Source organism: Magallana gigas, chromosome 5 (genome assembly GCF_963853765.1).
Source record: "Magallana gigas chromosome 5, xbMagGiga1.1, whole genome shotgun sequence".
NCBI classification, from domain to species: Eukaryota; Metazoa; Mollusca; class Bivalvia; order Ostreida; family Ostreidae; genus Magallana; species Magallana gigas.
In genome coordinates this window covers 14,288,093-14,314,329 of record NC_088857.1, presented here as the reverse complement: position 1 = coordinate 14,314,329, position 26,237 = coordinate 14,288,093, and the positions used below count along the sequence as shown (strand labels likewise).

The 26,237-nt window shown below is 32.5% G+C and overlaps 3 protein-coding genes and 1 long non-coding RNA gene across 4 annotated transcripts in view; all 4 read right to left on the bottom strand.

Moving 5' to 3' along the window:
* The window catches only part of LOC117689736 (uncharacterized), a 110,527-nt gene that overhangs the window by 22,239 nt on the left and 62,051 nt on the right, over positions 1–26,237 (bottom strand). The gene's annotated exons all lie outside the window — the stretch shown is intronic.
* The window catches only part of LOC105328323 (uncharacterized), a 49,941-nt gene that overhangs the window by 19,202 nt on the left and 4,502 nt on the right, over positions 1–26,237 (bottom strand). The window lies entirely within an intron of this gene.
* On the bottom strand, positions 16,172–19,494 carry LOC136275516 (uncharacterized). The gene is made up of 3 exons (XR_010714100.1): positions 19,445–19,494; positions 16,415–16,527; positions 16,172–16,322 (listed from the first exon to the last, which is right to left on the bottom strand). It is a non-coding gene; the product is annotated as an uncharacterized lncRNA (long non-coding RNA).
* LOC117689758 (uncharacterized) lies at positions 20,193–26,186 on the bottom strand. The gene is made up of 8 exons (XM_066086402.1): positions 26,001–26,186; positions 25,326–25,356; positions 24,783–24,851; positions 23,993–24,040; positions 22,563–22,631; positions 21,157–21,269; positions 20,972–21,065; positions 20,193–20,293 (listed from the first exon to the last, which is right to left on the bottom strand). Exons 1-8 carry the CDS (start codon positions 26,061–26,063, stop codon positions 20,193–20,195), a joined length of 588 nt encoding a protein of 195 aa, XP_065942474.1. The 5' UTR covers positions 26,064–26,186.

Below are 26,237 nucleotides of genomic sequence, written 5' to 3'. Positions count from 1 at the left end.
TAAAACATAAAATCACATGTCATACACAGAATTTTCAGTAACAGTTTTACTTATAAATGAAGACATTTTGCCAATGAAAAATTACAAAACCCCTGCATCAAGGAAATAGCTTACACCTGTTGTATTTCAATACGTGTGAGATGATGTCCGTAGACTATAATTGAATTTTTTAAAAGTTATTTTTGTGAGTTTATACTATTATACTGGAATAATCTCTTATTTTGCTCAATATAAAGCGTATGTGTCTATTTTTGATTTTTAAAAAGTGAATTATCACCCTCCTTGTTAAAAAAAAACACGCCTCGATCGAGCGATTTTCTCTTATTCACTGATTTCTTTGTTTATTGAACAAAATTCAGCTCTTTTAAAAAATTATGTGTCTAGCAAGAAAGACATTGTAAAATTTGTTATACCTTATTATTATTAGAGGGTCAAACTTATCAACCGAGTACGGTCAAATTCGGATATAAAATACGATTGTTCATTCACTTCCTGGCGCGATTTCTCTTTTCTATGCACAAAACAGTCAATAGCTCGATGGTGCGATGAAACAATGACAATGACGCAGTAGAAAATTAACGATGACATGATATAGCATCGCATCATTGCTACCGCGTCATCGCTATCACACTATCGCGTTATGGCTATCATACCGTCACGTCATAGCGCTGTCGTTTCATCGTGCCATGGCCCTATCATTATCGCATTATCGCGCCACCGCATTATTGTCATTGCTTCATCGCAGCATCGTGCTATCGTCATCGTTATCTGACATTGAATAATTATTTTTTGAAAGATACAATTTCATAACTGAAGCGGCGTGTGCATACAAATTGAGTAACGCGCGTTAGCGTATAATGAGAATTTGTATGCACTCATTGCTGCAGTTATGAGACTGTATCTTTAGAAAAATAATGATTTAATGCTCATATTTACATTTTTTTTAACTTCTTGCTTTGTCTGCAACTGTGATGTATACCTTAAAATTCCTATATTATCCTAAGGGTAAGTTCATATTAATGGAAGAGCCACTGTAACAGCCACTAGCATGTGATTTTTGCTTGTCACGTTGCAGTTTACAGCGTTCAAAGTTTGTGACGTCATATTATAAAATTCGTCATTTCAACCTTTTAGTGCCCTGTGTGTGTAACAGTGAGCGAGTTCGATCACAAACTACGGTCGTTGGGTTCGACTAAAATGAGATCGAACTCACTTAAGTCCGACTAAAATGGAACCGTGGTCCAACCAACGGAGAGACTCTGGTCTGTCCCTGGTCAGGTAGTTGTAAAGATGGCGGCGGAAATCGGAATCTCCGAAATTTGCTTATTTTAATCAGCACAACATGCAATGTGTTAAATTTTAGCGCTAGCGCACACTTATATGATTCAATGTGTTTACAAGTTATTTTCCTTCTTTTTTCATGAACAATAAAATTATGAGTAGCAATTAAGATCTTTCTCATTTTTACAACCAGACATCGACCAATGTGCGTTCGAACACAGACATGCGCACCATAAGTTTTCCTTACTACCCTGCTTGAACTTTAGTTAATGATCGAACTCGCCCTTTGTTATAAATGCCCTAGCTTTCAACACACTTTACAAGCAAACTATTTGTAGAATGTAAATATATCGCTTTATTGTCATCGCACTATCGACGCAAACGTCGATGGTGCAATGATGCAATAGTGAGTAAACTCCATGGCACTATCCGGATTCAATATCTACCTTAGGCCTTTTGATTCGGCATCAGTGCTCAGACAGTATCATCGAGATGAGTCGAGAATCTGAGTACTTACTAAAATACAATGGACAGTGAACTGAAAGCCGTGTTCCACAACACCTCTCACCATACACGTCTCACTATCTGCGCATGTCTGATTCCACACACAGTTCAGATTGGCGTCACAAGATGGACAGGGTTTACTTCCTGATATTTTACAACCTGACAAAAGAGGCATTCATTAACAACTCTGACACTGAAGCAATTTAATTACTCAATGTATTTATAACGTCCGAATTTCAAAGATATCATAAGTACACACTTTATCATCGGATGAAAAATAGCTGAGTGGTAAAATAAATGAGCTCAAAACACTGTCAACTTATCAGACGTGTGATGTGTTGTTGTTGTTGTTATGGTCATTGCCGTTGTCTTTGTTGTTGTTGGCACTGGTGTTGTTGTTTTTAAAATAACATGATGACGTGGTTATTTTTTTCCCCTAAAAATAAAATATTTATTCATTTAAGTTAGAGTCTTGATACCCATATTTTTTAATCTCGATGAATAATGTAGATTGATAATCATTGTGCACTGTATCACTTAAGCTGGGAAAAAAAATGTACGTACATCATATTTAACGAGGCCGAGTACAGAACGAGTACGCACGCTTTCGCGCAGCGTTTCATTTGTATTGTGACGTCATCTTTTTGCTTGGTTGACGCCATGGCGTGATAGTTTCAACTGCAGATATTCAGCGAAAATTGTTGAAAATATCTCGTTTGATGCGTAAAAATAATGTTATATTGTGGAATAAACATAAATGTCTCGAAGTGTAAGCTATATTTGGGCTCGGGTCGAAAACATGAAGAGGGTTCAGCAAGCCTAGCCCTCTGTCACGTTTTCTTAACCCGCCTAAATATAGCTTAATTCATATATTTCAAGACAGTAACCATGTATTTTATATTAATGACCCTTAATATGTGATGTTATATATTTTTTTATTACTTAAATATGTCTGAATGTTTTAATAATACTAAATAGATCACCTTTTCCGCCTTTGTCAAATAAAAAATAGCCATTATCTGACGAATCTGGGAAATTGGGCATACAAAAATCAACTTTGATAAGACCCCTGGAACAAACCAGGAGGTGAAAGTTTTTTTTTTATTTGACCATTTGATGCCTTTTAGCAATAACTTTAATATGTAGAACAGAAAAAGAAATCCCTAGGGCAGAAGTTTTGAAAAAATGTAAAAAATATGCAAAATTGATACATTTCAAGCAAAATCCCATAGGGTCCTATGTTAAAGATTAACAAACTTTGAGATGACCCCCTAAACAAACGGTGTGGTAAATGTCTTATTTTTTAATCTTAAAATAATAATTATATCAGTAGAAATTCATGTAAAAAGTTTCATCCAAAAATCTAGGGCAGAACAAATTAGACCCGGCCTCGTTAAAATTCCAGTTTTCATGTTAGGTATGAAAAACATATTTTTTGGATTATGTTTCAAAACGTCGTCTGGAATCAATGTAGGACCGCAAGAGGAACTCAGAAGAAATGAATTTACACAAGGTAAACCAAGTCAAGAGTTCCTGATCAGATCCCCATAAGAAATGAAAAAATATAATTTTCAAACGTTATAAGTACATGTATTCAGTTTTAGGGTAAGATAATGCTATTATGAAATGATTTAACTTTGGTATTGTTATAAATGTCTTAATAACGGTAATTATGCCAATAGGAGTCTATTTTCTTTGATTTCATTGGTTAAAAAAATTTAAATTTCAAATAATTTTGGAAAAAAAATTCAACTCTTCCATTTCATCCAGTGTTACTGAGAACAACTAAGTTTCCATTGCGAATGATAAAATCATTCTTGAAAATTTTTAGCTGCCGATTAAAACAATTCTTGTTTTAGTAAAATTTATTTCTTAAACCTGATGACTGTGCAAATAAAGTCCCAAACCTTAAAATTTCATCATATGACTGCTGTATACCATTATATAATTTGATATTAGAGTTTTCGTACATCATTTCTACAAAATTTATCCGTCCAGCTCTTCATGTAAGAATTATCCAAGTGTTGCTTTTTACTTATTTTAAACATGAACTTTGAACCCCTGTAAGGACATTTTTAATATTTCTAGTAAACATGACCATAAAATTATAAGACTGTCTTTCTGTCTGTCTCTTTTTCTTCTTTTTATTTTTCTTCTTTTTTAATAATTTCATGATATAAAAATAGTTACTTGAATTTTTGAATTTTGCTTCTTAAAAAAAAATCAGTTTAGTGCATATTTCCTTTTTCTTCTAAACAATTCATATGTTAATTTCAGTCTCCACTTAGACCCATTGGGCCCGGAAATCAAAATCAAAATTTTTTTTTCAATATTTAGTTGATTGTAATGACATTTGCTCTTTATCGTTATTCCACCACAATATCACACTTTTGCTGGTTCTTAGTGACTATAGAGATTTGGTCTAATCTGGCATTGCAATTTTCTTGATTGCATTGTCATCATTTAATCATATGCGCAGCAATTTATGACCCTTGTGAGTGGTTTATTGTCCGCGATAAAAATCAAATGGAACTCTTCAGGCATCATATTACATCCTGTTTTGAAACTTTCGTATTCATTTCAATACATTTTATAGCAATTTCAGCCAGAATTTGGGTTATATATCATACTTAAATTAATTGGCACAAACCCTGTCAATTGCAAACATTCACATAAAAATCAAACTGAGATATATCTCATCCCCCTTTACTCAGTTTGTTAACGTCATTGCCGAGTATAATAAAAACACGTTTAATTAAACAACAGGAGTGAAAATAATTAATCGTAGCAGTGCAGAAAAAAAACAAATATCATATTCACGTGCAGTCGAATATAACTTTTTATATATTCTAAAATATTGGATTGCAGTCGAGAAAATAGAAACAAATAGGAGTTAATTAATCACATGATAATGATTGTTGTTTATTCATTTGAGTAGTTATGCTTACCTTATTCATTATACTTAAAGTTGACTATTGATTGATTCAATATTGATAAGTATTGATGTTACCTTTGTCAAGTTGTGATTACCCATACTACAATTTACTTAATAAAATAATAATAAGTGTCGCAACATTTAATAGCGATATTTATTTGTTGTTGCACTGCGAAAGCGTAACTTAATATCAATTACAATCAATATCTCACTTCATTTAATTATATATTTATCAGATATCTTGGATAAATAAAAGCACATCTTGAAGTCAACCTTATGTAAACTAAAACAAACCTGTATATATCATCTTGAATATTGTCGAATATTGAAATTTATCAGATCCTAGCATTGTGGTAACATATTTGTCTTCAGGGCGAAGTCTATGTGTTTTGGATATTGACCAAAAAAATTGTATTTACTTAAATGTTATCACCAAACTCTGTATAAAACTAGTTTTCTTTTGTCAAGAAATGTATAACATTTTTTTTAATTCGTCAACATTTGCAAAAACCCTTTTTATTTGCTAGTATTAGGCAAGATTAGGTATCAATAAGTTATCTATTCAATTCAAATAGACAGATACAGGACTAATACAGGCATCATGTGTCCGACTTTCAATACGTCTCAAACTATATCAGAGGTTTTTCATAACATTTACCAATGTCCAAAAATTCATGATTATGAGCTGCACATACATGTAACTGTAAATATATCATTTTTTTAAAAACAATAAAGTAAAACAAAATCAAAATTGAAGGCAGACATGATTGATTTATTCTGATTTCATCTTGTTTTACGAATTTTTTTCATGGTTTCATTGCACCGGTGACATGAATATTCAGCCCTCGAAATCTGGACGCTTTGGATACATAATCAAATATAAAATAATCATTGATCAATGCTCTATTAGACACGACCCTTGCCAAAGTAAAATTATTGCTGCAACAATGCAGCAATATTGCAGCAACACATTAATTTTTTGTTACCAGAAGCTTGATTTTTGAAACTATACTCTGTCCCAAGTTTTTGCTTCCACCACTTTTTGCTAGATATTTCGATAATCATAAATACCTTTGTGCTCAAACTACATTCATCCACTTATATGAAACATGTCCAGATTATTTGTATTGAAACGTCCCCTCTACCGCTTCAGGTTTCAATATACATCCAAAAATAGAAAGTCTACGGGGATTTTGCATTGCATCAGCCATAAATAAGCCCTGATGATAACGTTGGAAAATTGCGCAAGGTATCCCGAGTACTTCCGAATGGAGAAAAGATGTAAACATTTCCCAATAAATCTCCGTAAGAAATAAGAAATTTGTTTTCGTTCCTGTGAACTTTTATGGGTGAAAAATGATAATTGTTCAATGAAGATATCTTAGATATGTTCCCTTTCATCGATTTCAACTGTATTTCTTTCACAGGTACATGTATGTGTCTTTTTATTAAAAATCATCAAAAAAGTGATGAAAGCAATACATGTAACTTGAGACAGACTATAGTGAAATATTGCCGCTAGCTGTAACAACTTCTGGCAACATTGAGGCAATACTATTAATATTTTTGTAAAAAATTATATTAACATGCACCAAGAATACTGTTTACTAGCTGTAACGTCTGGTAATATTCTAGCTATACTACGGCTATAATACTGCTAGAAATAATTTTCTAGTAACATCTATATGTATTTAATTATTAAAGTCATGATCGGTTAATTAATTTATTCATAATATATGATTCTGGCAAAACTGCTAGGCATCATATTTAAGTTCCGTGTTAATTATAACCACCTGCATTCTGATCTCTTCATAATTCCTGTCAAATTTAAAACGAATACTACTTCTCTGATCAAAATGCAAACATGCACTTAATTGACAAAAATTATAAATGCATAAGTAATACATAAAAGTTCATTTTATTTATTCTAAGTAGTAGTTATTGTATATTTATTATGGTGTATCCTGATTTATTTGGACAAAGGGCGGTGACGAGTCTCCGCCCTTCGTCCAAATAATTCAGGATACACCATAATAAATATTCAATACTTTTCTTGTTTCATGGGCCAATTTAAAATCAGTAAGTGTCTTATGACAAGTGTTTGATGCCTAATTTTTAATTTGACCAATAGTAAGTGTCTTGATAAGAGTGTCTGATGCGTGATATTAATTTTGACCATTAAAAAAATGGCTTTGTCAAGTGACTGCGTGCATATTCTCCCTTTCCCGAAAGTATATTCTTCGACGTATTGTTTGACCGGCTGTTAAAGAGAGAGGATGTCTGGTTGCAGCTTTCCCAAAATGAACACGGGTGATTTACGAGATTTGGGCCTGGATTTTTTTTATCAAATGATGAGGACTTAATTTTTATCTCAGGCCTGCGAAGAAATAGAAATAAGCTATTGTTTTGGAGAAATTAAACTTGAGGATTATTACATGGATTTTGATCCAGACATGGAGAATCTTATGAATTTTGACATGAGCTTCGACGCAGAGAATGACGGGGTTTCTGGCATGGGGGTAGACGTGGTGACAAAAAGTGAACATTCCCCGAGGAGCAACGATTTGGTTGTGAAGTTGACGAAGAGGAAATTCAAGCTTTGATAGAGAGTCAAGAAAATCGCAGCACGTTGGTCATATAATATATTTGAAAGTTGGTGGCGTGAACGAAACGCGCAGTGTCAAGGGCCGGAACTCTTAATACCAGAAATCGAAACAATGGACGCGGTGCAGCTGAACTTTTATCTAGGACGCTTTATTATGAGAGTACGCAGAAAAGACGGTGAAGAATACCCTGCAAAAAACCCTTTATTACATTAGCTGTGATATTTTAAGATATGTACGTGATCGTGAAATACATGACAAGAACTTTCTCGATGCGGCGGATTCAAGATTTGCAGGGTTCCGTAAAAATGAGGGACGCATTAAGCAGAGGAGTTGGAGGGGAAAAAGACAAGCTGACCCAATACTTCCGAAAGATAAAGCGGTAATTTGGGAAAAAGGAATATTAGGGATGAACAATGCAGAAACCCTTCAAAACACCGTGTTTTTTTACTGTTGCAATTTGTTTGGTATGAGTGGGCTTGACAAAGACATTCAAGGGAGGACTAGTTCACAAGGCACTACATAACATTACTGTCAGCTTGGTTTTGTTTTGTTTTGAACATATTTTATTGAATAAACAAAAGGATCAGAAACAAGTTCTAACAACTTACAAGTTCCTCTCCTTAAATATAACAATAGTTGTCATGCAATATAGAACAAAAGAATATAATATTGATATACACAAAGAAATATTATTTAAATCTCAAGGATTCGTCTATAAACTTTTGTACAGAAGCAAAAATGCTTTTGTTGATATGTAAAGGAAGGTTATTGTTGCTAAAATAAAACAAGCCGATTGCAGCTCGATACTGCTCGACCGAGTTACCCATTATCTATCTTGTGATAGACTGAACATGAAAAAAACGGACTGCAATCGAAAGAAATATTTGCTTCTAAATAAATTGCAAAATCAGGAGTGTGTGTAAAGTTAATAGCATGACAGAGAAAATGTTCAAAAAGTATATAACATATAATACAAAAAAATGGAAAACAAGACATAGAAACAAAAATTAATGTAGTACATGTATAGGATGTATATACATGTACATGTATATTAATATAACATGCAAAAAAATATGCAAGAAAATAAATACAATAGAATATAAATACAAAAAAATGAGCCGCTTTTTCCGAGAGTTTTGAGTAAAGCAAACTCTGCACAGACAGAATAGACAACACAAAGTAAATAGTAAGAAACGAAACACAGTTATTGAAGACAAAAGCTGTGTTTTGCATGTAGTAAATATATACAGAATATTTGTACACCCAACGTTGAGTGTCGAGCGTGTGAACGTGAGTCAACAAAACTGCACATAACAATATGCCGATCATTGGTTACACAAATATACAGGTGTGGAAGGTAGCTGTAATACACATGGTGATATTTAATCAGAGTTTATCACGTGACCGAATTGAATTAGATCAGCCTCTTCCCGGATGTAATGGGCGCGATTGTTGAGATCGAAAACTTTAATTTTGCCATTGGAGGAAGAAACCGATTTCAGATTGTGATTTCTGCACAATTGCCTGCCAAGGAACAAGAGTCTATCCCGGTATTTGGTCAGGTCCTCATTGATGGCCACATTTCTAGTACTTGGGTTGTTTTTGAATTTTTTCGAGTTTTTGACGAGATGAAATTTAAGATCAACCGACTTTAGTCTGGCAATAATTTGTCTTGGGCGTGTTCGATTTCGATCTGGTTTGCCTACTCGGTGTGACACAATTATATCTTCTCTCTGTAGAGGGATACCAACTGCCGAGACTGCCTCCAGAATTTTGTCACTAGTGTTTTCGTCAGCGGTTTCTGGTATACCAGCCACTCGAACCAAAGGTCTTCGACCGTATTGTTCAAGCTCATCGACTTTTTGAAAGAGGTCTTTATTTTGTTTTTCTAAAACGTTACCTTTTTCTTTCAGTGGCTGAGTGGCTTTGTGAAGTTCAGCTTTTACGATGTCTTGAATTTGAGTACTGATTGTTGCGAGTTCAGCGCTTAGTAAAGACTTTACAGCTACAGCAATGCGCTGTATGTCATCATCACATATAGTGAATGGCCCTGTTACAACAAATGTAGGGGTGTCATTTTTTTCAGTTCTGTTATATTCTGGGGTTGATGTTTGTGAGGGTATAGCAGGTGGCTGATCAGAGATTGAGCCATCTTTGGATTTTTTTGGCGCTTGAACAACCTCACTGAACGACCTTGACATATCAATTGAAAGTTCTCCAAAACCTCTTTTATTTGAGTCTTTATCACACATTTTGACAAAAAATATTAGGTACTATTTTAAATGATATATTTTCGGCACTTTGACGAAGTATAGTAGAGTGTAGTATGGTAACTAAAAAAATTTGTGTCAATTCTAGGTGAGCTCATATCACGAACACAAAAACACTTGTAAGTCACAGTCAGCAATTCGGTTCATGCCAATGTACAAATTGTACAATTTTATGCTACAGTCATGGTATAAACCGTAAATAATAACTTACATCGATAACATCCACCGCCCACACTTGTATATCGGTCAATCACATTATTTAGGGTGCTCGATAAAAAACGCTACCCACCATGACAGGGGCAGATCACTCACTCAGCCTGGTAATCACACCCCCCCCCCCCCCCCGTTTTTAAGAAAATTCCGTGCTTAATTCAGCTCTGAGAATTATTTTAAAGAATGTTATGTACAGCTATAATTAATTTAAGCTTTTTGTTTTCTTTATAAGGGGACCGTTGCATGGCCAAGTTCTTCAAGATATACTTAGATGCTCTAGAAAACAAAGGACCGTTTTACTGCCGTCCACCGGCAGGTTCGCCCCCTCGTTACGGCTCGCAACTAGTCGATGTTAATAAACTAAAATCTATGATGAAGGTAATCTGTGATAAACCAGTCTTAAAGGTAACTTTACCAACCATTCCGGAAAAAGAACGTGCGCAACGGCCCTCTATTAAAAAGGAAGTGATGAACAGGAGATAATGGGTTGAACGGGACATCGGTCAGAAATGGGAGTGCGAACCTACAAACGTGGAAATGCAGATATTACGTGCACGGTCTCGAAAGCATTAGATCCTCCAGAACCTAATTTTCCAAAGAAAGAACCGGAGGAAGCTTGCGGACTTCTGGATATATCTCATAAATTGAACGTACGCGTCCCTGAGAAATTGGAAGCTGGTGGTAGTAGTACTTGCTCATATAACAACTGCACGTTCATTTCATATCAGTAGTTGAACTTGATGACTGTGCATTTATCAGTTTATGTGAAAACCTTCTTTTTATTTTAAGTGACAAAAGATCGTCTCTATTAAAAACGATTGTGCAAGTCAGAAATTAAATGTTGAAACTACCTACCTTGGTGTTCAATAACTTATTTACACGCACAGTTTTTGTTGGCTCCATCCATCGGACCGGTGTATCTCCAGTTATTGTACACTTTATTTACAAAGGAAAATCACCACAGCCGTCATACAACAACAATAAACAGGATGGAAGGGGTATCAAATTATCAATTATTTTTTTAGATATGATTGATTTTATAACACCCCATAATTTGACAGAATTAAATTAATTTTTATTGTGCCACAAACTTTTTTTCTTTTTTTCTAATTGATTATAATGTACTAACTGAGCTTGCCAAAAAGTTAAGACTTCAATTTTTTACACGTTCAGCACAAGTCTAAAACTGTTAATTATAATTGCTTTAGTATATATATTTAAAAATTAAAAAGTTGTAAAAACTAAATTTAATAAATATTTTAGGATTAAAGTCTTATTCTAAAAAAGTCTCGATCAAAAGGTCCAATGTTCAGATATCACTTCAATCTCATATATTACTGTTATGCATTGTTACGATGTTTCATTAAACTGTTTGAATTAACCTCTTCCCCCAACCCAGGTTTTACGTGAATACCGACCTGTCTGTTCTGTTGTAACATAAAATTCTTTTTTATTAACATCCAATATCAGTCTACTAGGGCTAGGATTTAAGTATATTAACCGCTCGATACATGTTCAATTAAGAATTTTCGCATGCTGTTTGTTTTAATTTTACTTTTGTTGCAGTGTTAGGTTACGCGCGGGCTGATTGGTTCGTCAAATAGCTAGCCGCCAATAGTCACATTTGATACTGCTATGATGTCTGCCATCGATGATTGAATGAAAAATTCGGGAGTTATTTGTAAACAAGGTTAAACAATACATAGAGTGTTCAACTATGAAAAATCAACGACTGAACTGATGACGAATTTGAGTGAATGAATCGAGTGTCGACACCCCTTGCACCATCTGCATGAGCATGTTCTTGAACAAGTCAGTTTTGTCGTGAAATGCAATTTTGAATTTATTTTTTTTCTCGAAAAAAATCTATTGAAATATATTATGATAAGAGTTTCCAAAGGCACAATTTCAAACTATTTTCAGTTTTTAATATATTTAACAAAAGATAAGAGAAAAAAAAATATTGCCTTAAATTTTGGTAGTGTCGAACCCACAACATGAAAAAGGTTTTCTTATGTCTGGTGCTCTTTTTTTTTTTTTTTTTTTTTTTTATCTTTTTTATGTCTGGTGCTCCAACCACTGAGCCATTTCAGACACAATAAAGTATGCTGTGTGGCAACGCACTTTGAAAAAATTACGCACTTTGAAAAAAAATTTTAAAGTGCGTTAAATTTTTGACAAAATCAACGCACTTTGAAATTTTTTTTCAAAGTGCCTTAAATTTTGGACCATGTTAACCCACTATGAAATTTTTTTTCAAAGTGCGTTATGAAGGTACATCAACATTTTTTTAGTATCGACAATATTAACTCACTTTGAAAAAATATTTCTATATCACAAATTCTGGAACTGAATTTCTAATTTGTTAATAGTATGATTATTTGTTAACGCTCGTTAATCTAAGTAACCGTTTTTAGAACGGGAATTGGGGTGGGAGTAGGGGTTAACCAAAGATACAGGTCAAATACCAGTGCACCATTTAATTGATTACAAGAAGAAGGCCCCCTTCCCAAACACATGATCTTCAGAAACTTTGGGTAAACATTTAAGATCGGAAAAAGAAATATGTTTTGTATAAGTACATGCAGTGTTATTGAAAAAACAAGCTGGCCAAACAATAATTTCTCCATTGGTATGTTAAAGATTCTATGCGTTTCAACAGTAACCCTCTTTTCGTATTTTAATCAAATAAATCAATTCAATAAAAGAATACATGCATTAACATTAACGAACATTAAATTATTATAAACTTTCGAACTGATCCTAAAGATCATATTGTTTTTGATAAACAGAACTAAGGTATTCTTTTGCACATCATATTTGCAATAAGTCAGTTGAAATATATTATACAACGATCTCCATTATGCATTTATATATAAATCATATTAGTTCGGGCATAGCCCGATAAACCAGGTAAGAGGTAAACTTGCTGGATATTCAAAAAAAAAAAAAAAAAGGAAAATGCAGTTGCTAAGCGATGAAGTTTATGTCATATTTGGATAATTCAAACCTCCCGATTTTTTTTCCGTGTAAATTGTCGATATTGTCTTAGGAGAAAAGAAAAAATTCTCATCTAGAAACTGTTTATCAAGTTAGCTGAGAATGCAATTAGTTCTCTTTTTATTATATCACATTAAGCTAAACACGGTTAAAACAATCATTTATTGTATATAAAACTATAAACTATTTTCACTAAACCATGAATTTTTTTTTCAAAGTGCGTTAATATCGACGATATCAACGCACTTTGAAAAAAAGATATTTTTTTCAAAGTGCGTTGACTTGGTCCAAAAATTAACGCACTTTGAAATTTTTTTTCAAACTGCGTAATTTTTCAAAGTGCGTTGTAACAATGCTGTTTAAATTCTATGTGTTACTTTAGCCACGAATTTACGGACTTGTATTATTTTTTTGAAAACGTTCAATTGCTGGGATACAAAATGATATTTTTAATCTATAGATGGTCATCTCTTCACCTTTTTATTGATTGAAATCGGTTTGTTTTCTATTAGGCTTTTTTCAGATTGTGAGAAAAAATATGGAGCCCAGATCCGCTGTATACAAGAAAAGGTTTTGAAATTCTAAAATAAAAATGAATGTTTTGATTCGTATAGATTACGCCCGTTTGAGTCAACGTATTCCAAGTATTGAACACATTAAAAGGTTACAAATCGATGATTTGTTAAATATATATTGTTTTTAATAATTATAGTTTAACAAACTATCAGATTTATTGATATTTAATTATTCAGTATCTTATTTTTCCGTGTATAGGCATTTTACACGCCTTATCCATCCATCTTCTTTGTTAATAATGTTGAATTTCAAAGAGGATATTTTTGTGATATTCTGATATCTGTTTTTGGTGATTATTTATGTGTAAAATCAGAGAGCACACGAAACACGAGACTGTCAAAAAAGGAAATTTGGAATGCCCAGGACAAATGCCAGTATCAAGCATAATACAACAAGTGGTCTGGCTGGACTTAAGAACTATATGGTTTGAGCTTTGCTTACGGTAAACAAGGAACTTTTGCCCATGTTTCTTCCATACGTTGTGTTATCAAACTGCAATACATGTTTTTCTACGGCAATAAATCGTTACTGATCGGTTGAGTACTTTTAGTCAAGTTATGATTTGTTCATATTTGTGTTTATTGTATTTATAAAATGCGTGAATTTAAAAAATGGTGTCCTTTATAAGCATGTTGAAACTCAAGTTTCAGATCTCTAATATTGCAACTATTCAAGTTTACATGTTTTATTGACTACCAGTAAAAGTAATCTGTAAATTAATTGAAAAAGCATAGCATTAGTAGCCATCATTAAATGATCTTTAGTGTTCATTATTTGTTTTTCTTATGTTTGCTGTAATATTTTTACGCTGCTTAAAGGTCATATGAAACGATTTTTAACACTGTGATTTTCTTTCATAAATATAAAGCTTGGTATAAACAAATGTTAAAATACGTTATGTAAAGTTTTTTTTTTGCCTTTGCATTACTGAGAAATAACCGTGAAAACTGAGCACCTACGATAATTCTTCCCCGCTTATCGTTCTTGATTTTGTGAATTTATGACGTCACACAGACCCACCGATGTAAAAAATGTATCAAAATTAGTGTAATTTTACAGTAGTTTATCGATCAAATTTTAGTAATTTTTGCATATATGAACGTGTCTTTCTTTTCAAATGAAATCATTTGATTTCGTAGTAGCCTACAGATGACTTAGTTTTAATTGGTCATTATAATGAATACATCTAATATCAGCCTCTCACCAGAGTAATCATGATGAAGATCCCGTTATGCAGTGGAAATTTAACGAAAGAAATTCTCCAACATTAACAGATGATTAATGAATTATCCTTATCCTTTTGAAATAGAAACATCATTTTCTTCGGTACGTATAATGACTGAGCTACATTTAAAGGGCATTAAAGCGTTTTAATTGATTTGATTTATTTTGTCACATAAAAAAGTATCAGGCAGGCCAATGAAAATGTTTGAGGCATTGTGTACATAGTTTGTATTTAAGAGCTGCTGTAAAATGCCGCAAAATTATTCTTAAATTTTAATTTGAAGTAATATAAATTTCTGACTTATTGATATATACATGTAGCAATATCTTTAGAAAACAATTTGTGTACACGTGTATTAACGTTTTATTAAATTAGATCGCGGAAATATGGCATTTAAGGATTTAGAAATGTATCGGTAAAATAAATCGGTTGTTTGATTAAAATAGTTGTGAACGAATGTGAAGATAATTAACAGATTTTTATTAAGAACAAGCATCAATAATGATAAAAATTTTCTTAGACTAAAAATAATTAAATGGTAACATACTGGTATTTGTGAATTTGAAAGCGAAACAAACAATATAATCGTGACGCGAATGAGGCACCACGAGGCCTATAAGTTGTTTAGAAAAAAAATTCCATGAATTCCATGAACGTGCAAATGGGAAAAAACGATCAGTTATTTTTGAAATTGTCAATTTCATTAAAAAGATCGAAATAAAAAATATATACATGCATATATTAAAATTATATCATACTTGCATGTGGATCCATAAAGAAAATCATTCATTCTCCGTGCAGTCTCTAAACTGAATATGTACACGCTATTAAATATAAACGCACACGATTTCATTTCTTGAGAGAAAAAATACTGACGTGGTTGATTATTTTATAATTATACAAGTTTTTATATAAAATAATTTTTTTTCTTTTAAAATGCTGGAAAATGACATGGCTATTTGTATTCACAACATAGCTTTATAAGGTTATTGGGTCTTACTGACGTCATAAGCAAGAGAGGTAAGCCGCGTAAGTCAATGTTCCTTTTCCCGATTAAGTGATTTTGATCGACTGTGGCGCTCACATTTTGCACAAAATATTCAAAAACAACGTCAATCTTATTAAATAGGCACTTATGAACTCATTCCCGTATATAACTCAATATGGTCAGGATATCGTTTCATATGACCTTTAATATTGATCTTCGTACTGTTTATCTGTAAGCTTTCTAGCAATTTTGCTGCAATCTCGAGCATTGCTAGAATGGTGTTTTCACAACAATGTGTTGCGGCAACAATTTTCTGGAAATATTGCAGCAATTTTATACGAAAAACGATTAGGCAGCAGTATTGCCGCAATGTATTACCAGAAAGAAATTGTTGCAACAATTTGTTGCAGCAAAACGTTTGCGGCAACATCTTTCTGGCAATTTTGCTGCAATTTCATTTCCATACGAAAAACGTGGCAACATTACCGGAAATTGTTGCCAGAATGTTGCTTCAACGTTGCTGCAATAATGACAGAACGCGTTTCCAGAAAGTCAGTATTTCAGTTAGGGAATATTTAATATCGTTCAAAAATAAGCTATCAATGAAAGCATATTTGACAATTTTCGTATTTGTAGATCCTGATTAAACTCCTACAATATCAGAAACGCAATGTTCATCTTCGCAACATAATTTTTCTACTCTTTGATGGTGACAGTCTTGTTTCTAAAATATAAAAAAAAAATGCAGTATAATATTGTATTAAAGGTGATCAACTGAATTACTATATCAAGAAAGTGCTATTATTCATGAATTACCATCGAACAATTTATTGAAAACGGGTTGTTTATAATCATGCAAACTTCGCCATGGTGACAGACTCGATTCCAAACGCAATGAAAAATTGTTTCACATACAGGACACTTCAATCCTGACAATAAAATAATGACATGCTTTAATGATATGCAAAAACATTTATATATTGATGTGTTTATAAATTGCACAAAATATTGGAAACCAAGAATACATGTTTATGTTTAGCATTCACTCTTATCTTTATCCTTCTATAATATTGTAGAATATGCACAACTATCTAAAATAAGGAAAGGTTCACATTCACATTATTCAAATTTTTTCACGTCTTATCAAACTGGGTGAACAGAATGTAATCGGAGAGCTTGGATTTATATGAGAAAGAAAATTAATAAAAAAAAATACTTATTTATATGATTTCTTAAATGTGAACCATTCCTTTAAGTATGTGAAAGATAGAATATATATAGTATACCAAGATAACTTGTTTAAAATATGTACATGTACATTTGTATGAAAATCATATGAATTACACATTTTAAAGTCATCATTTATAATGAAATCAATATAGATACAAAAACTATCAAACGAATTTGATTTAAAACGTAAAGAAACGACTGACATCCTTTGAACATTATATTGCGAAAACACATACTAGTGTTACATTATTACTTCACATTGTGACATAGGGCAGTAAAATTTATTGCTGTGCTAAAAATCAACCCAGAACTCTGTTTGTTGGAGGATTGTCGTTGATGAAAACTCATGAAACGACAGGTCTAAGTAAGTACATGTAAGTGTTTAAATCTGAGTTGCCATTTTTTTTTGTCAAAGTAACTTCATTTAATTTTTTTTCATAGCTTTTATCAAAATGATTAAACGACAATTTTAATTCTAGTAACTTTTTTTCTTTACATGTACGGTGTACTAAGCGAACACCATACAAAAAAGTATATTCATGTACTAGTGAGAGATATACTTGCTGTTCTGTGACAGCTATTATTTTCCATTTTCAATCGAAAAGACCTAATATTTACGTCTTAAAGTTTTGTTTCATTATTCTCGACAGATGTTTCGTGAACGTTTCTTGAAAACGAAAACAGAAAATGAATACTAAAGTTTAAGAGCAATTCTTGATGTAAATGTTTGGACTTTCGGTTTTTCTTGTGTTTTTTTTTTTTGTTTTTTTTATTTCAATCAGATTGTCGAATGGTTCGGAAGGGAGCCGATATTTTAAACAGTCTGCATTACTTGAAATGTGTCAAATGACGTACATTTTTGGGACACAGGCATGGTTGCATAATGAAAATAATGCTTAAAATGAGGATATCATTACATTTAAAACAGGATCAAATCGTTAAGACTTTTTGTGTAACAAATGCTTACTACCAGGCCATTTTTCTAATTAAAGTAGCTGACTCAAATCAAATGCGCTTTATAAAATCATATATAAAATTTAAGCCAGCGTTGTTTTCAGTGGTTGTTGTTTCAATATGTAATTATATCAGGATGCTTGGAATTTAAAACAATAATATTGCAAATTGTAGCATTGTAGTTACTGATAAAAATACCTTTAAAAATTCTTAATTATTTTTTAATTTTTAATTCATTTGTTTAAGTTATTTGTTTCCTTGCAATAATCGAATAAATCTGAAATTATTCTTGCATTTTGTCCATAATACTGCCCTTTAATGTAAGCCGCTTGAATGGATTTTCGTATATCAAGTTATCTATCACTTTTTGAAGTCGTCTTGCATGCAAATATGAAAGCTAAAATTTTCTATTAAGTATTAGTTTAGCCAAATGGTCTGTAATTTTTAAAGTTGGTTTGGTCGTTTTTTAAATAAGAGTACATCCTTCACAAGACGGATATTCCTCGCAAAAATTATTGTCATTTTTACAAAGTACGCTATTAAGTTCTACATATGACAAGTTATGCGTTTTAAAAAAAAGCTTAACGTCTTTCGAGCAAATCCTAAAGAGCAATTAACTATCAAAGACAATATATTTCTTATTTATATAAATGCCACCTTCCTCTTCATACCATGGCGTGTGGAACATTTTTATGTCTTTATGTGCCTTTTGAGCCTGCGTGTCTAAAATTGAGAAGTGTGTATCCGAGCTTGTAAGTTGAGATCGGGTAGAAGATATCTTAGGAAGTGACGTAGACTCGTATTTTTTATGAAATCAAAGTTATACCGCTGCATCCAGCATCGTGTTGCTAGCGCTCTCGAGCGCTAGCAACTACGTTAGTCTTCTTTTTCACTGGAATACTCATGTTCGACTCCATAGTAGGGGATTCTGGGAATACTGTACTACTGTAGACAAACTGTATCATATAAATTTCGTTTTATCATCTTTACACGAAGTTTTGTGTTTTATTGTAAATGTCAATAAGTAACAGTAGCTTAGGTCTTATAATGCAAAGTTATTTTAAATGATATAATAAATAGCTAGCTTTATGTTAAATTCTTTCAAGCTCGGAAAACAACCTCGGATATATGTTTTCCGAACTTGCTGGAAAGGCTCGAGATGATACGATTGCTACAAAACAGTACCAACGGTTCTTGAATATTTTCACCTCGAAATTGAAATTACAGTAGATACATAATGATTAAGGCACAGTCAATGAGCTATGCCATTACCGATGTGAAGCCTACTCTAGATTCACAATTCTAAATTGAGACCCAATCACCAGCACAATTTATTTCTAAAATTATGATAAATAGATAGCTTTTCTTAACTACCCCCAAGCTTGAAAAAACAACCTCAGATATGTTTTCCGAGCTTTCCGGAAAGCACACTATTATTCATTTAGAAAATTTACAAGTTATATTTTGTTTCATTAAAAAAGTCAAAAATGTAAAGAATTTACAGAAAGACAGAGAAAGGGATCGCAAATAAACAGTAATCAGACTTCTGAATTGGTGTAACAATATATTAATTCCTATGACGGTTTGTTCACTGTCACGTGACTCTCTAGAGCAATTAGAAGGTGTGTTATACAAAACTATTATAATGGGGTATAATAATACCTGTTGTTGTTGTTGTTGTCAATGGTAGATGAGATGTTGACAGAGGAGCTACAGAATGAACGTAATAAAATAAAACAAATAGTGCTTTCAAATAGATAAGAGGCATAAACTACTGAAGAAATATATATTTTCATATCAAAGCATCATCATATTTTGATGAGATCATAAACATTTTATTTTTACTTTTAATTGGAACTATATCTAATGCTGTAGTGTTCTCTTTGGCCGTTTTTATGTTTATTGGCGCACAATTGTATGGCCATTTGATTTATTTCATGCAGATCAAAGTGCCATTTGTAGTGTGTCGGGGAAATGGCTGGAGAAGTTCATCATTAAATACAATTATATCATGGTACTGTATTTGCGAAATAGATATAGAAAGATGTTCCCGGTTTTTTTAATTAACCGAATTAGCTTCAAATCGACGATGATTCGGGAGCGTGCGAAAAATGAATTTTCAAAACTTTCAAACATCTGTCAAACTAGATCATGTTATCAGATTTCAATCTTTACTTCCGCAAAATAGTTTTCCAAGTAACTTTGAAATAAATATGTATAAAAGTATCAAATATTGGAATTGATTTACTTTCAATCTTATTAATAGATAAAAGAAGTTCAATACATCGATTTTAAATATATTTTGCCCATCGTTTCAGTTTGTAAATGTACAAGAATCGTGCACATCGGGCGTTGACAGATGTGTAAGCAGCGAAGCTTGTGTAGCACGACCTCTGATGAGAGAATGGCGCTATACAGAATTATCATAATGAGGTATAATAATACCTGTTGTTGTTATTGTTGTTGCTGTTGTTGTTGTTGTCAATGGTGGATGAGATGTTGACAGAGGAGCTACAGAATGAAGGTTATGAAAAAAAAACCAAGATATTTGAGCCAATGTTCACTAGTAATAGCCCCGCTCTGATGTGAATATGCAAAAGAAGCAAAGTCGTCTTTTAACAGGAAGTTGACGTCCGATTAGAACAAAAATATACAAAGATATGGCATGCCTCAACAAATATTGTATCAAAATTTCAAGCATCTGCGATAAATAGTTGCTGAGAAATCTTTGACGAAAATTTGTTTGAAAATTTTTGCTAAAAACGAAGTCATCAACAGGAATTTGGCGTCCGATTGGTACAAAATTATATCCCACGATATGGTATGCCTAAATAAATTGTGTCTCAAAATTTCAAGCATCTGCTATAAATAGTTGCTGAGAAATCTTTAACGAAAATTTGTTTGCAAATTCAGGTTAAAAATAAACAAAGTCGACATTTAACAGGAAGTTGACGTCCGATTGGTACAAAAATATATCCTACGATATGGCATGCCTACACAAATAAATGCGACAGAAATGTTTGTTACGGACAGACAGACAGAAGGACGGACGGACAGACAGATAGACACACAAGGGTAAACAGTATACCTCCTTCTCCTTCGGAGCGGTGGTATAACAATGCTTTTAAAGAGGTTAATGGCATAAACTACTGCAAAAACATAATAAATATTTTCACATTAAATCATTACCATACATGTCTGGTACGATCTTAGAAATGCACTGATGATCTTCGCAGCATATTATCTCATTCACCAATGTCTTCATAAAGATGCAGTCTTGTTTCTAAGATTTAAGATAAATATACTAAAGTACTTAAGTTCTGTAATAGAAAAGGTTTCTTTGAAACCAAAATGCTTCTAGTACTGATACTTACCTTCGAACAATGCACTGTAAACGGTGTGTTTCGAATCATGCAAACTTCGCCAAGGGAACAGGCCTGCGTCACATTACAGTTTTGATTTTCGTCACACACAGGACACGTCAATCCTATCATTAACATTTTGACATATTTATGAATTGCACAAAAAATGGAAAACCAAAGTATTTTATCGTGTGTTGTTGACCATTCATCTGGTACGGTTAATTCCTCAAATTATTTTAGAATATGCACAGGGAATGGCATATAGTTCAAAACTATTCAAGTTCTTTGTATCACACTTGTAAAACAAATAAGGATTAAAGTATTGTGCAATGATATATCAAGTAATAAAATGTATCTACATAAAAACTATCATTTCAATTTTAATTTAAAGAACAAATCTGTTTGGGTGGTCTATGGTCGAAGTGTGGTTATCGGAAGTGCTACATTATTAAGGTAGTATGGGACATCATTCATATTATGACGAATTTCCTATCGAAATAAACAAAAAACTGATGTATAATTTTATAAATGTTTTCTTTCCTAGGTTGATACCTAGCAGCGTAACACAACGGGTTAGATGTTAACTATAAATCTTTTACATATGAGTTCGAATACCGCTGGGGTTTTTATAATTTTAATTTACCTTTCAAAAATTGTTAACACATATATTATGTCAGATATTTTAAAATTTAAAAATTCGAAAGCGATGAGAGTATTTTGATTATAAAATACTCTTATCCACATTCAAATCGGCAGGTGTTCCATACCACCTTAAGTGAAAAGATATACAGTATAAGCATGTAAAAAGTTTCAAAAATATACTAAGATGATAAAGCTTTGAAAATGGAGACTAATATTTCACTCAGTCGTCGGAATATGTTCAAATGTTTATCAACGTACGATTGTGGGGCCCTTCGATTTATTTCATTCAGATCAAAGTGCCATTTGTAGTGTGTTGTGACAATGGCAGGAAAAGTTCATCATTAAATACATTTATTCATGGTGATGTATTTGCAAAAAAGATATCAAAAGATGTCTCTGATTTATTAATCAAAGTAGCTTCAAATATCAATTTTCTCAACAGCTGGGTTTTTTCATATTTGTCTGAGTCTAATATTAATATTAGAAATCATCATATAGGTCCGACATTTTCGATGAAAATATAACAGACGTCATATTTTAAATATTCATTATCAATGCATTCTGTTATCAGGAGCCCAAATAATCACATGTCAGTTACATTTTTAAGTAACTATTTCTTAATCTTAATAAGCACACTATTATTAATTAAAGAGAAAACAAGTGATGTTTCGTTTCGTTAAAGAAAGTCGAAAATTTAAAAAAAGACAGAGAAACAAACTGCAATCAGAAAATCTTACTTTAAACTCTCGGGTGAGGAAAACAAAAACATTAATTACTTGTGTTAGTGGTACTTGCTGTACTGCCGACAGAAGTCGAAGAGGCCGTGTAAGTTGATACTGTTTGAGCTACCAAGAAAACGATAACTAAACAATGAGCTAGTATTTAGATGAATGAGCTAGAATTCGATGCATTTTTACATCACGTTAAACTCCATAAACACGTTCACATCTACGTACATTGAGTATTGTTACATGTAAGAAAAAAGAAAAACCACAAAACTCGTGGCTTACGCCGAAAACCGCCATATACACTGCTATTTCAAATAATATGTAGAGGATAAAACAGACATTCTGTTATGATTAATAAGAATTTCATATTTCAAATTATGTTTTCGAATGGTTTGGAAGGGAGACGATATTTACGTTACACAGTCTGTTTTACTTGAAATGTGTCAAATAACGTACATTGTCGAGGCAGGTTGGTTGCCTGATGAAAATAATGCTAAAAATGAAGAGATAATTACCTTTAATACGAGATCAAATCATCTATCATTAAGCCCTGAGTAACACAGACCATTACTCTAATCAAAGTAGCTGACTCAAATCAAAACAGCTTTATAAAATCATGTATAAATATTTAAGCCAGTGTTGTTTTCAGTTGTTGTTGTATGAACAAATAACTATATTCGGATGCTTGGAAAATAATACATTATCATTTCTTCATAATTCCCAAGCCCTCATGAAGTAAAATTAATTGTTTGTTATAGCAAACGACAATCTTTTACAATGTACATCGAGTTCTAATTATAGTTTTGTAACTCGAAAAAAGCAAAATCTTCGTGAATGTTTAACCTTTTTGAAAAATTTTCCTGTTTGTTTCACAAATACTTATCATATATAAATGAATAGTGTCCAGATATCGATTTCTTTACGCCCAACTGCACACCTGAAACTCGTGGCGGACGTGAAGTACAGTATTTCTTTCATGGTCTTTGTATTTTTATGTATTTATTTCTTATTCTATGTGCATATTCTGTTTGTAAATAATGCATTGACCAATTTATTTGATGTTAGTAAATTCTCCAGGCTTGAAAAAAGTGCGTGAAATTTAATAATATTAATATCATTAATGATAATAATCATCACGACCGAGTAACACGGTGAAGCAAGATTTACTACCACTACAACGAAGTACTTCAAACCATGTAGAGGTTTGCACCCGATATAGGAGTTGAAGGGACAGCAGTGATGAAAGAAAAATATGGCGGACAGCGGCTATTTACGAGCGGTGTTCAGCTTTAATGATGTTTAATTAATTCAAATGCAAATCGCAACTTTTTCATTCTAATGTAATGAAAAATCTTGAGACTTCCGAATGGGTACATTATTATATTAAATCCCAAGACGGTTTGTTCGCTGTCACATGACCCTCTAGACCAATTAAATGGTGTGTTATACAGAATTATCATAATTAGGTATAATAATACCTGTTGATGATGTTGTTGTCAACGGTGGATGAGATGTTGACAGAGGAGCTACAAAATGAAGGTTATGAAATAAAACAAATAGTGCTTTAAAAGAGATAAATAGCATAAACTACTGAAGAAATATAATAGATTTCATATCAAAGCATCATCATATTTTGATGAGATTATAAACATTTTATTGTTACTTTTAATAGTAACTATATCTAATGTTGTTGTGTTCTCTTGGGCCGTTTTTATGTTTATCATCGCACAATTGTATGGCCCTTTGATTTAATTAATGCAGATCAAAGTGCCATTTGTAATGTGAAGGGGAAATGGCTGGAAAAGTTCATCATTTAATACATTTATTCATGGTACTGTATTTGCGAAATATATAGAAAAAAGTCCCCGATTTTTTTATGGACCAAATTAGCTTCAAATGCAATTTACTCAACAACTGTTTTTTTATATTTGTCTGAGCATCATATAAATATTCGGAATCACCTTATATGTCCGACATTTTTCATAAAATATTATGACAGACGTCATATTTTAAATGTTCTTTTTCAATGCATTTTGTTATCTGGAGACCAAATGATCACATCTCAGTTTCATTTTTAAGCACATTTTTTTTATCTTAATGAGCACGCTATTATTCATTTAAAAAGATAACAAGTTATGTTTTGTTTCATTAAAAAGAGTCGAAAATGTAGAGAAAATTACAAAATGACAGAGAGAGGAACAAACTGCAATCAGAAATTCTTACTTTAAACTCTCGGATGAGCAAAAAACAAAAACAATCAGTAATTACTTGTGTTAGTGGCACTTGCTGTACTGCCGACAGAAGTCGAAGAGGCCGTCGAAGTTGATACTTTTTGAGCTGTCAAGAAAACGATAACTAAACAATAAGCTAGTATTTAGACAAACTGTATAATTTTAATATCTACCTAAAAACTCATTACTTAAGTTACAAAAGGGCGCTTTTGAATAGGATAGCTAATCTCGGGATGATACAAAATCACATATTTTAAGAGAAAATTGTGCAATAATAAATGTGCCCCTGAATACAAATTAGTTTGGTGATGTACTTCTTATTGTGCTTTTACAACATGTGTCAACGTTGTTTATTTGTACTTTTATGTCACAAATTCTTGCACCCATTTTTCAGAATCCTGTTTTTGTAAACTGCTTAACCCCGCCCGGCTATGGAGGCCTCTCCTTGGCCCAAAGGTACAATACAAATAAACTTGATAATTTGACACTAGATTCTTGTCTAATAGCAATTATAATTCATTTCTATGAAGAACTTAATTATTTCTTAAGCCCCAATTTGCATTCTTCGTTACATACGTACTTGTGGTACCCGCTGCCCGAGAAGTTGTTATCTAAAAAAGAATGACTTCCACTTATAATAATTAAATGATAAATGTTTGTTGAACAAAGATGAGTCTTTAACAATCTCCCATCCTCAGCATTTGTTAAATCTAAATTATCCGGGTTTTGTTATTCGTACCATAAATCTGTCTTTTATATAGACAAAGTTAATAAATCTTGTAGTGTTAATGTGAAACTCAACTCTTCAACAAGTTGCTTGGCTAAGTGGCTCCAGGGAAACCTACTTCATAAAGGTAAACGGGTTCGAGCCACACTTCACAGGTACGAACCTTTTTTCCAACTTTATCTGAACTTCTGTATATTGATTTTATAATATCCATTGTGGCCAAAAATTGCAATAACTTTGTAAAATGCATAGATACCATCAACACATTTCTTCCTATTTTATTTCATTTAAACATGTTGTAAAGTTTGAAGACGAAATAGTATTTTTACGCGGCCGAGGATCGGACAACCTTAAGGTTATGAGAAATTAAAGACGTCGAGAATTAAATTGAATTGATATATCTTTATCCCGTACTTTAAGAATGTTACAGGATTGAAAATGAAACAACTTCAATATCAAATGGTGGAAAAGTAATATGAATACATATCTTGAAATTAACATTATTTTAACTTTAAACCTAAACTTGACCTTGTCTAGGCTACAGAAGCATTCGTTGTCAACACAGTCAATATGATCTATAGGACACGGCATGGTGAAGGTCGGAAACGTAAGATAGGTGTTCTGTTGGTTACAGTCCAACCTGGAGGCACATGTGGCGACTGAAAGAGGTTCAAATTGATCAAGTATCAGTTTTAAATGAATTTTGTCAATGTACATTGTTTATCAAATTTGATGTTTAAGGTCAGACGACACGTTCCTCGAGAA

Excerpts from the sequence above, each read along its gene's own strand:
- LOC117689758 (XM_066086402.1), bottom strand. The coding sequence starts at position 26,063 with ATGCCGTGTCCTATAGATCATATTGACTGTGTTGACAACGAATGCTTC. Across the intron at positions 25,357-26,000 it reads GCTTCTGTAGCCTAGACAAG|ATAACAACTTCTCGGGCAGC; the intron begins GTCAAGTTTAGG and ends ATTCTTTTTTAG. Across the intron at positions 24,852-25,325 it reads TCGGGCAGCGGGTACCACAA|CTCAAAAAGTATCAACTTCG; the intron begins GTACGTATGTAA and ends TTTTCTTGACAG.